General features: G+C 52.1%; 1 protein-coding gene across 1 annotated transcript; it reads right to left on the bottom strand.

Moving 5' to 3' along the window:
* Nucleotides 1–2,946: 2,946 nt before the first annotated feature.
* On the bottom strand, nt 2,947–9,888 carry SLC45A3 (solute carrier family 45, member 3). The gene is made up of 4 exons (XM_009997500.1): nt 9,717–9,888; nt 8,616–9,449; nt 6,957–7,222; nt 2,947–3,402 (listed from the first exon to the last, which is right to left on the bottom strand). The coding sequence occupies exons 1-4, from the start codon at nt 9,886–9,888 to the stop codon at nt 2,947–2,949; spliced, it is 1,728 nt and encodes a 575-aa protein (XP_009995802.1).
* Between the last annotated feature and the right edge of the window lie 1,686 nt (nt 9,889–11,574).

Below are 11,574 nucleotides of genomic sequence, written 5' to 3'. Positions count from 1 at the left end.
CCCCCCCCTTGGCGCTGTCGCCCCCTGGTGGCCCCGCCCGATCAGCCACACACACCGCGCGGGCCCCGCTCAAACACCTTTTATTTCCTCCTCGCCCATATAAATTTAGGACAGCCTTCCTCTGAAATCGTATACAAAATATTTACTCTAGCGAATAAATAAACCACGAACATCTCGCAGACAGCACACGGTCTCCGAAGAAACACAAGCATCCACACATCCTTCCCTGAACCTGGAGGGTCACACCAGGCTGGTGTCAAACCCACCTTCTCCCCCCTCAGCCCCCAAAGCCCCCGCGCACGAAAGGAAAGGACAGGCACGGTGTGATTCACCCGTGAGAAGAAAGCAGGAGGGCACCTGGAACAGGAAAGCTCACAGTCACCCTGGGGAGAGCTGGTACCGAGATCTGCACGTGGTGCAGCCATCAGGTCCTGGGGAGATTCCACACAGGTTGGGTCTGCAGCAGTGTAGGAGGGGTGTGCCCACCTGCACCTGAGCAGGAAGGGTCCTGAAGTGCTCTATGGACAGGGCAAGGCCACAGCAAGGGGCACAGTCCCACCAGCCCAGCTCCAGCCCCTCACATCACTGCAAACCCTGAACCCTCTCTCCCTCCTGTTCCCTCTCCCTGCTCCCCAAAACTGCTGCCTTTTTGTCCTCCACACAGAAAGCTGCTCCCTGTCCTCCAGCTGCCCACCACCCTGCACTCCTGCACCCCTCCTCTCCTGCACAGCCCCACTCTCAGGGCCATCAGCCCACATCTGTTTGGGGCTGAACTCCCACGGGGACAGGGTTAGTGAAGACAGTTGGGTCTTGGCAAACTCTCCTTCCTGTACCCATCTGCCCACTCTGCTGGGAGCTGGCACATGGCCCAGCACATTTCTCCTGGTGGAACAAGAGGGTAAGAAGAAACAATTCCTGAGTTCACTGGCTTTCACTCCAGATGGAGACATGGGAAGAAGGGTGCAGAGGAAGGAGAGAAATCAGAGTCTTTTGGTGGATAATCAAGTAGATCTTCTGCATCAAAGCCACCACAGCAGATGGAGAGCAGGTCACTCAGGGAGCCTGGCAGGCTTTAGCCTTTTCCTCTTGAGGGACACATACAAGTTATGAATCAAGAACTGCAGCATCTTTTTCTTTCACATTCCAAACCAAAGGACATTATAAAACAAGGCTGCCTCCCCCTCAAGCTTACTGCTTTCTCAAGCATCACTCAAGGATGTCTATAATGAGGCATTCCAGGACTTTCTCATCCAACCCATACTCCTGAAGTTTGGTGTGGATGCCCTCTCTAGGCACTTAAACAAATGGCTCAATTATCAAAAGCACTTAGCATGATAGCATCCCCCCTGGGTGAAGGTTCCCCATATTTTACACTAGGAAAAATAAAGGATTCTTTAGCACTCAAGTAGGAACGTGCTTGAAAAATCTTAGGTCAGAGATAACTGATCACTAGGAGTGTTTATCCAACACCCCAACTTTGGCAAGAACATTTTGCCTCAAACACTTCCTCCTGAAGCCTGAAGTGGACATAGAGCAGGGTAGGAAGTACAGACAAAAAGCTGTTTATGGAGGTGGTTAAGCAGCTGCCAACTCCATCCCCAAAACAGCTGCACTTCAGCACACAAAGCTTGTTGTGGGAAAGGGAGGCTGGTAGGCATATAATTGGAGAAGAAATAAAACAACAACAGTCACTCTTTACGGGAAATAAATGTTAAAAAAGCTTAGGAGAAATTCTCTCAGGACCCGTCTGCAGACAGCAGGGGAGTAACCTTGTTTCCATGCCAAGGAATAGTCTGACAAGACCTTGCAAAAATAGCAACATTCTGCCCTTCAGCAGAACCTCAGCAGTGCATCTCACTGCCCACACACCTCCACAGAAAATTACTCACAAACACTTTGTTTAGACCAGCTAAGGACTGGTGAGCCTCTTCTGCACACTCCCAGCCTGGCCTCCCAGCACCCAGTTCATGCCTCCTCCTCAATTTAGAGGCAGAGTTTGGGTCATTCCACAGTCTGAGTGCTGACTGAGGGCCAGGACCTTGACTCCTCTTTGGTGTACATCACCTTTTAGGGGCCAGCTGTGGAAAAGGCAAAATATCTAGATGTGTTAGGGGAGAGAACAGGCAGCAGCTCAGAGAGCTGAGGGCTGAGAGGTCAGACTCACTGAGAACTGTGTGAAGAAAGCTAAAAACAATCATTAAATAAATTAAAGAAAGTTAAGAAGTCCTTTCCACCTGATGCAACTTGGTGCATAGGTAAAAGGTAAGTCACCTTTTGGAATTGGTCCTAACGAAACATCACTCGTTTTTGCAAAACAAGACATTGTAACTTTTCTCCTAAGTGGTTTCTCCAGGTGAGAACAGAGGTGGGGAAGAACAGAAATGTGTGCACACACAGGCACCCCCTTTTGCCCCATGGCCAAACCTTAGCTCCTCATCTCTTTTTTTTTCCAAGGGAATCTCCCAGTGTCCCATTTGCAGCAGTATTGCTCTAGCAGTTGAGTAAAAGCAGCAGGGGAAGAAGATGAAACTCCAACTGGAGAACAGGAGAGCATATTATTTCTTCCTCCCTTCCCCAAACCACTGCCTCTCCTCAGTTTAGGTAGAATTACACAGAAACATGACCCGTTATTAAAGGAAAAGTCCTTTCTCTGCCCTGTCTAACTCCCTTTGGTGCTGGCTGTGCAGTGCTTTCTTTAGACAAAGGCAGCTTTGGAAAGCACTGATGGCCCGAAGCACAATGGCCCGATGCCTCATATTTACACCTGAGATTAGCCCTGCTGCACCTCTCCTGCCACCAGCCCCAGAACTACCCCCCAGGGCTACAGCAACAGTGTGGGGAGAGCAGGTGCCACACGAGGCTCCCCACAAGTGGCTGTGTGAACACACACACACGTCTCATTTCACCACGTGCAGGCACCCGTGTGCTGCCCTCGTGCCTCCCACGTCACACGGAATACTTCGCCATGTCACTCTTATCAAAGACAACTTTGGTTGCAAAGTAAATGGCCACCAGGCCAAAGCCAGCAGCTGACACCATGTAGGCAGTCACCGACTGCGTAAACTGGACGATGGACCCCATGAAGAGGGAGGGGACAACCTGAGAGAGGAGGAAAGCACTGTCCAAAATAGCCAGGTCCAGGCAGATCCCTCGGCCGGGAGGCACCGAGTCCGGTTCTCCCACCATCATCATGAGTGAGACGTCGCAGGAGGAGCTGACACACAGAGCTGAGCTGGAAGCTGCAGGAGAGGAGGAAGAGGAGGAAGAAGAGAAGAGGCTCCCAGCATGTCCATTCTGGTAAGGCAGCTTCTGGCTGGAAAGGAGGCCTTTGGAGAAGGCTGATTTCTTGTCCGATCGAGCCGCATCTTCCTCCTCTTTGCTCTTATATTTATGCAAAAACACCTGGGGGGGAAAGAAGGGCATGTGAGGAGTGAGCTGGCAGGGGGAGCTGGCGGGGGGCAGGTGGGGGCCCATGTTTTGTGCAGGACAGCAAAGCCCTTCTGTGCTTGGTAGGTGTGGGGTCAGGCTGTTGGAGGTGGGGAGTGCCTGCAGTGAGCCTGGCCCATGTGACGTGGCCTCCAGGGGCCAGCCTGGCTTCTCCCAACTGGCACAGGATTCAAAGCAACCCTGACTCACCAGGGAAACCTGGCCAAGTGGTGCCTTTGTTGTGTGGAAGCTCTGGGGCTCAGCACACTTGCTGCAGCCCAAAGCTAGGCCAGGCTCAGCCTGGGGACATTTTGCACTGAGCCCCACGCTGTCACCTCCTCACTGGGTGCCAGGGAAATCTGGGCACCAACTACAGTTCACCCCATCTGACATCAGCTGATGTGCACTTGCTGGACAGAAGTGAAGGGCAGAGCCCACTTTGGACAGATCACAAAGCCCAACAGTCCACTCCAGTGCCAACACTAGTATTTATAAAGGCTGGGAACCCAAAACCTTCCTTCTGAAGAGCCCAAAGGGCAGACAACCAGCTCAGAGCCCTGGATGCATGGTCACTTTGGCCTCTTCTGAATCTCTGAGGTACTTAAGAGTGACATCAGCTGAGATGGCACAATGCTGGGAGCTCAGGAAGGAGCTCTTTTCTCAGCTCTGCAATGGACTGTACATGCATGACCTCAACCGAGTTGCTTCATCTGCCTGACCTCAGCCTCCTCACTCAGGCTAGAAAAGGAAGGTGGGGGGAAGAAAAATCTTTTTCTTCTCACCCTTTTTTGCCTTGCTCTGCTGAAGCTGAGATCTCTGGGCCATGGCTCTTCCCAGCAGCATCACACACAGTGCTTCATTCCCCATTAACAGGCAGCCATGTGCAGGCAGTGAAACTGCTGCAGAGCCCCAGCTTTAAAACTCCAGGGCATTTGCCATTTATGCAACAGCCACTGGTCTGCACGGGGCAGAGCAGATAACATTATCTGCATGGTGAGACTGAACAAAGAAAATAAAAAGGAAAAAAATTTTAAAAAGCACCTGTTGGAGAACCAGGTTGCCATTTATGCAACAGCCACTGGTCTGCACAGGGCAGAGCAGATAAGGACATTATCTGCATGGTGAAGCTGAACAAAGAAAATAAAAAGGAAAAAATTTTTAAAAAGCACCTGTTGGAGAACCAGCCCACCCAGGGGCTTGCCTGAGCTATCCTTAGCTATCCTTCCTTTTGCAGGAGGGACAGGACACATCCAGAGGAGGGCACCGCAGGGGCAGCAGTGTGGGCACTCCAGCTCTGCTGCAGGCCACCCCAAAGCCTTGCAGCAGTCTTGGCACCCACCCAGCTACACCCAGCCCTGCCCCAGTGTAAGTCAGCACCAGGCAGTCAGTCTCTGTTCACGCTGCCCCAGGCCATGGCTGCAGATCAGTAGCACAAACAGTTTCAGATTCAATCACAGAGATCAGAGGAGAACTTCACTAAATAGCAATCATCTTCCCAAAGCTTTACCTGGGCTCTGCTCACTGCACCCTTCAACTCCTTCACTCTTCACAGGCTTATGAATTTACACTTAAATGCATTAATCTACGACTTCACTTATCTCATGTGGAGCTTAAAAATCCTCCCACGTGCCTCCTACTGCCATCAGACTTCAAAGCAATCACAGCCCAGCACAGAAGGGGCATTGTGTGAGCTGAGCTAGCATGTCCCCCACAGTTCCTGCCCTTCCTATTTGCCACTGACGTGCCCAGAAGCCTGTTCAGCTGCCCCGAGGGTTCATGCCACGTTTCTTGGTTTCTATACTGATCCAGGCTTGGACTTCAGAGATACAAGTTCTGGCAGGGGTGTTTGAACACCTAGTGTGGAGAATTAATTTAAATCTAGAGGAATGAGCTTAGTGAGAACCTATGCTTTAAAATCACACAGGATGCAAACACAGGAGCCACTGGTGCCTCAAGCAGCAGCTTTATCTTCCTCTACAGTTGATGGGGAGTGGTAGGCATGAGGAACCTAATCTGCACAAGGTGTGAATGCCCAACATGCACCTCACCTCCACCAAGAGCTGTTAGAACATGCAGATCTTTTCCTCTTGTTCTAGACAATTTTCAGTGGCCATGTGAAGATGAGAGGGCATGCAGGGGGAAGGAGAGACTTACACAGCCTGGGCAAAGCAAGGAGCTCCAGCTGAGGTGGCCTCGCAGGTTTTCACCAACGATCCCGCCCAGGGTGGAAGCAACAGCCCCTTTGGATGCCCCTTCTGCTGTGTTTAAAGTTAAAAAAAGTGGAAAAAAATAAAGAGAGGGAGGAGAGGAAGCAGGAACGAGGGAAGGCAAACAGAAACAGGGACAGATTTCAACAGTCAGAAAGAAGAAGGGAACAGAAATGGGGAAGATGGAAAACTTTCTGCAAAAGGCATTTTAGTGACTGCTTCTTGTGGGGTCCCTGCAGCCTGCTGCAAAGGAGTTGGTAAAGGAAGGAGGAACTTTCCAGTCAGGGCAACAGAGACCAAACCCAGCTACACACCACACCTCATTGTACTAAGAGTGTTTCCCCATCAAGCCTTTGACAAACTGTTGGGAATGTGGCCTTCTTATTCCCAGCCTGTGGAGTTTGGTTTTCATTCTGCTGATAATATGTTCATGGGAGAGCCCAGCCAAGCTGAAGTTCTTGCAAAGCACAACCCCCCCTCCTACCCCTACCCTGACAGGGTGCCTGCTGCAAATTGGGATGGGTTGGTCAGAAGTATTTGTTCAATGTGAACATCTGGATGCCTGTGGTAAAAACTCCTACTTATTTCACTGTGCAGTGAACCGCCTGCCATTGGGATGAAAGAGCTGCTCTCAAACCACAAATTAATTTTGCATTTGCAGCACAAGAGAAACTCTTATTAATCCAGTGTGCAACTCAGGAACCTCCTAGGACTTCTCCACAAGGATAACATCTGTGGCACAGGATTACTAGCTTTTTGTGTTGGTGTCAAAAGTTTCACAACGTTTATTTATCTCGGAGCGAGGGGAATAGGAAGAACCTCAGTTTTCATTTTACTGATCTTCATACTATGGACAAAAATTGGAAAGGAGGACCTCTAAGGGCTGAAAGTTCTTGGTTTTTAGCACCTCAAATTGGCGGTGCTGCAAATGTGACTTGGTTGCAGAATGCACACAGGTGTAACCTGCACCAGTTTCCCTAGAAAAATATGCAGAACACACAGGAACAGAAGACACCCCTTTTGATGCACCAACCCTAGCTGATTTCTCCCACCTTACCCACTCACCACTTTTTAAAAATTGCATAAAGCTTGTTGTGAGCAGGGGATGCCTGAGGAAGGAGATGCTAAACTTTCTTATTTCCTCCATTTCAGAGCAACCTTCAGAGAAGACCCAGCCTGGAGACAAAAGATAACATGAGGAAAACCTTTGCACACAGGCATGTGTTCCTGTTCCATGGGTTGAACTGATTGTACCAGTTACAAGTGGCAGAAGAGGCTGTTCCCAGAGCTGTCTGGCAACTGCTCTCTGCAGCAGAGCCCTACCTGCTTTTCGTGGTGGTACAGAGATGCCAGCGTGTAGGGCAGGATCTGGAGTGCAGAGAAGGTGAAGCCAGTCAGAGCAGCTGAGATGGTGACAACGATGACACTGTGGGAAAGGCACATGACAAAGGCAGCCATGGGGAAGAACACCACGCTGGCCAGGTAGACCACCCGTGTCCCAAACTGCTTCACCATCCGGTCCATGATTGTCGAGAAGAAGATGGAAGTGACACACTGCAGGAAGAGGCCCAAGCTGCCCATCCGGACACCTGCAGGGAGGCAGAGGTGGTGACAGACACTGTCCTGACTGCACCCAGGCCTCCCACAGTCCTGACACCTCGGGGCTCCTTCCCTCTCCTCTGGGGCCCAGCTCCACAGGGTCCATGCAGAGTGTGGCACAGCCTCAGGCAGTCCTGACAGCCACAGAGCAGCATCACTCAATACATCCCACCCTCCACCAGTAGCAATACATGTGCTCCTGGGCACCTTCCTACTCTTGACCCAGGATCTGCCACCTGCTTGTGAACAAGGATCTGTTATTATCTGGTGCCAAAACCAGCAACTGAACAAAAGGAACAAGGAATTGTGCTTAAGCCAAGGTAAAGTACAAAACATCCACTAAATGACTGCAGTATCCGGTAGCATTCCGGACCTTACCCTTTGCAAAGATCTATCAGATTTCAGGGAATTAAAACCATTAACTCTTTGGAGCAAGGATCATTACTCAACACATGCTTCTATGACAGGTAGCACAATGGAGTCCTGGCCTGCTGGAAGCCATACAGTGCAAGTGTTAAATAATAATTAAGCTCCCTCTAAGTTAAACAGACACCCAGCACAAAGAGGCAGTGTACTGCAGAGCTCAGGGAGGCAGTGAGTGGAAAACTCTGAGGGCAAGATATGCAGCTGGAAGAGAAAGGCAGGGAGGGGCCTCCAAGAATAAAAGACTTAGATCAGGGACTGGAAAAGAAAGGGTGGGCAGCGAGTCAAAGCTCTGGCACAACACAGCAGGCAAAACAGGACAGGTAATGTGCTGCAGTGAGCAGTGTCCCATGATGTGGACGTGGCAGCTGCTGACTGCAGCACTGAGCACCACCAGGGAGGATCTGAGGGGTGGGAGCTGGGAAAAGCTGCTCAGGGGCTCCACAGGGAGGAGTTGGACTCTCCCAGTTGCATGGCAGGGAGATGGAGCAAAGCCCACCTCAATGCTATGGAGCATGTCCCAGATTTCCAGTCCATGCACTCCAAGAGACGGGGAGCACCATCACCCCTCACTTAAAAAGGAGGGAAGAGCAGCAAAAGGACCCGGCAGGGGCAGCCACAGCTTGCAGACAGAGCTGGATCCATCCTGTTCAGCATGCAACCTGCCAGACTGTTCTGCCACTCAACAATTCAGCCCCAGGCCAGGGCTGCCCTGCCAGGTCTTGGTCTGTGCTTGGTAGCTTGAAGGAGAAAGAGGCGTTTCCCTATTAGGCCCACTGTGCAATGCTCTGGGGATCACAGGGAATGCGTTTTTCCTGACCCATCTGCAGAAAGTCTCGTTTCCTGCAACCTTTTCTCTGCCATTACTAGCAGAGCTGAGCCCATCCCCAGCTCCCACTAAAACACCCTTGTCCTAGGGAACAAGTGCTGCAGCCTCAGGGCAGCCAGTTCGCTTCTCACCTTCATCGTAGTGACGCCTGGCATCCGTGCCTGGCTTGGCCCTGGGGACACCGTGGTACAGCCCTTCCCCAACAAAGTCTGTGTAGAACAGCATGAAAGTCATGAGTGCCATCCAGCTGCAGAGCTCGGCCACGAACAGGCGCCGGATGACCTTGGGGATGCGGCAGTAGAGGCTGTGGAGCCGCGGCACCAGCGCGCACAGGTTCCTCAGGGCCTGCACCATGTGCCTGGCCTGCAGGAGACACGAGCTCCTGGAAAGCTGGCAAAAGCAGCAGGCAGGAGGTGAGGGCTTCAAGGGAGTGTCCTTCAGCACTGGGCCATCCAGAACATCTGTCTGGGTGGCTGCCTCCTCTGTCACAAAGAGCGTGGCCAGCACACAGCCGAGGAAGATGACGGTGAGGAGGCTGAAGAGGCAGGTCTCCTGCCCCCCCAGGTAGGGGGCCAGGAAGCTGCCACCCCAGTCAATGGCTGGGAGGAGGTATCCAATACAGCCCCCCAAGCTGATCATGAAGGCATACACAGAGAAGGCCTGGCGGCAGTTGTCTGGCTCCTGGAAGAGGTCTGAGAGCAGGGCCTCCAGTGGAGTGAAGCAGACCTGGCCACAGAAATCAAGCAACCCGATGCCCAGGATGAGGAAGGTGATCTCCAGCGGGCGGGTGTTGAGGGCAAACAGGCTGGCCAGGCTGCTGGCGTGTGGGATCACAAACAGGCTCAGCAGGACACCCAGGCACAGCATCCAGATGAAAGGTCTTCTCCGGCCGTAGCTGCTGTGCCAGTGGTCACTGGCAGATCCGATCAGTGGGACAAAAACCAAGCCAAGGACAGGTCCTATCCCTGGAAAAGACAAATAGGTGTCATTAGGGGGACTGATCTGGAGGACATTGGTCTGTGTGCACTGTAAAAAAAGCTTGGGATGTTTTAGGAGCTCAGTAAGCTTCACTGGGTCACAGACCCCCTTCTCCAAACACAAAGCTGCCCTTGATACAACAGCAGCCCTGCAAAGACCCCACAGAGACAAGCCTCCATGTCCTTACTTGACCCCGTCCTGCAGGCACTAAGAGGAAACACGCACCTCTAAAAAGAGAGAAAAAAACCACCTACCCAAAACCATGGTCATGAACTTCTCCTCCACACCCACTTCCAGCAGCAGCGGAGGCACGTAGGTGATCCCTGCAGCCAGGCAGACCTCCAGGCCAAACGTCAGGGAGTTGACCAGCAGGAGCTGGGTCCTGTGGCTGTGGAAGAGCATAGTGGCCCAGGCCCTCTGTGCCATGGTGCCCCTCACTGACACAGGGCTGTGTCACTCTGGCTGCAGCACTCCCATGGATGCCCCACAAGCAAGGTCTGGAGCTTCCCTTCCTGGTCTGCTGGGCAGATGCTGCCTCCCATTTTTAGCAATGGTGAATTAACCATCTTTTCCTCTTCCTCTCATTGCAAGATGTGGCCCCAGCAATGTCGAGTCCGGGGGTGGGCAGGCAGGGATCCCACTCCAGGCTTCTCCTTCTGCTCACATGCTGTGGTGTGGGAGAAGAGAGAGCTTGTTAGACACAGCAGGGTCCAGGGCAGGGGAAAGAGCTGAAAACAGGTACCACAGAGGCACATCATCACTGAAAAGAGACAGTCCCTGTCCCAACAGGCTTGCAGGTACGTGAGGGTGAAGAGGGGACATCTGGGAGAGTGGCAGGGTTAAAAGACACAAACTACATTGGTGCCAGGTTTCTGTCCAAGGGCTTGTGACTGGTGAGACAGGCACCTGTCAGACATGGTTTGGTAAAATCCCATTCTGCCTTGGGGCTAAGGGAGGTCTAATGACCTCTCAGGGTCCTGTCCAGCCTCATCTTACAAATGGACAGTTGTAGCAGAGGGACAAAGGATTTAGGGTCCCCTCTCCCATTGAAATCAATTAAGAATCCACTTCGAGGACCAGCACTGCCTGCAGTCACACAGGGTCATCTCTAGAGACCCATGTCACTGTCTAATGACCAGGACATCCTCCGTGCTGCCCCACGGGCTCCCAGGGAAGCAGTTTCACCCAAATCCCATCTCCAGCCCCTGAGACAGGGCACAGAGAACAGATGGTGCCTCCATGGAGTTTCACAAACAAACCTGACCCACTTTAGCCTCATCTAACAGTGAACAGCAATTACCTTACTCATTAGTCTGAGTCATTTATTTGCCTTGTAACACGCTCCCTCTCTCCAGCTTTCTTCAGAGGGGAGAGGCTACCAGATCAGGACAGGGGCTGAGCAGCTAAGGCAGAGTAAGCAGATGCCTCTAAATAACCTGTTATGAGCCTGCCCCTCTCAGTCTACAAATGAAAGAAAACCTGCAGGGTTACTGTCATCTAGGTTAGTCCACCAAAATGCTGTTTTGGTAAAAAAAAAAAAAGCATCTCAGGTCTGTAGTTATTCTGGGAAAGGCAGAAAGTTCCTCCACAGGCATTGGTTCAGGAATAAAATAAATTGCTGCCCAATTCTCAGGATTCATGTGCCCTGGCTTCTCACCCCAAATGAGCCACCATGGAGTTTCTCTGTGGGGACACAGCACAACACATCCCCCTGGCCTCAGTGTGCTTCAGCTGGTGACCCGTTTCTGGACTGTGCTCCCAGTTTGCAGAGAAGCTGCTGCTCCCTGTCCCACCACAGCACAGCCCCTGCTGCTCTGGGTCCCTTAGGTGGAGGAGGGTGAGACAGGCAGGTGGAGTTTATCTCCGCTTGCTCCCTCCCTGGCTGTGGGGGAGCTGGGACTGTCCCTGCCTGCACACCCCTTTGTGCCAGAGCAGCTAGCTGGTAGCTCCCTTACTGCAGAGAGTGAATCTATCAGAGGAAATGAGGTAAAAATCCAGTTTTTCAGCCCAATGCCTCTCGGAGCTCTTCGCCTTGGTTACAGGGGAAAGGAAAATGCTGCTAGAGGGAATGTCTCCTTGTCTCCCTCCTCAGCACCCTGGGGCAGCCAGTGC

The sequence above is a fragment of the Chaetura pelagica genome, unplaced genomic scaffold (genome assembly GCF_000747805.2).
Source record: "Chaetura pelagica isolate M959 unplaced genomic scaffold, ChaPel_1.0 scaffold215, whole genome shotgun sequence".
Classification (NCBI taxonomy): domain Eukaryota; kingdom Metazoa; phylum Chordata; class Aves; order Apodiformes; family Apodidae; genus Chaetura; species Chaetura pelagica.
This window is presented reverse-complemented; position numbering and strand designations above follow the sequence as displayed.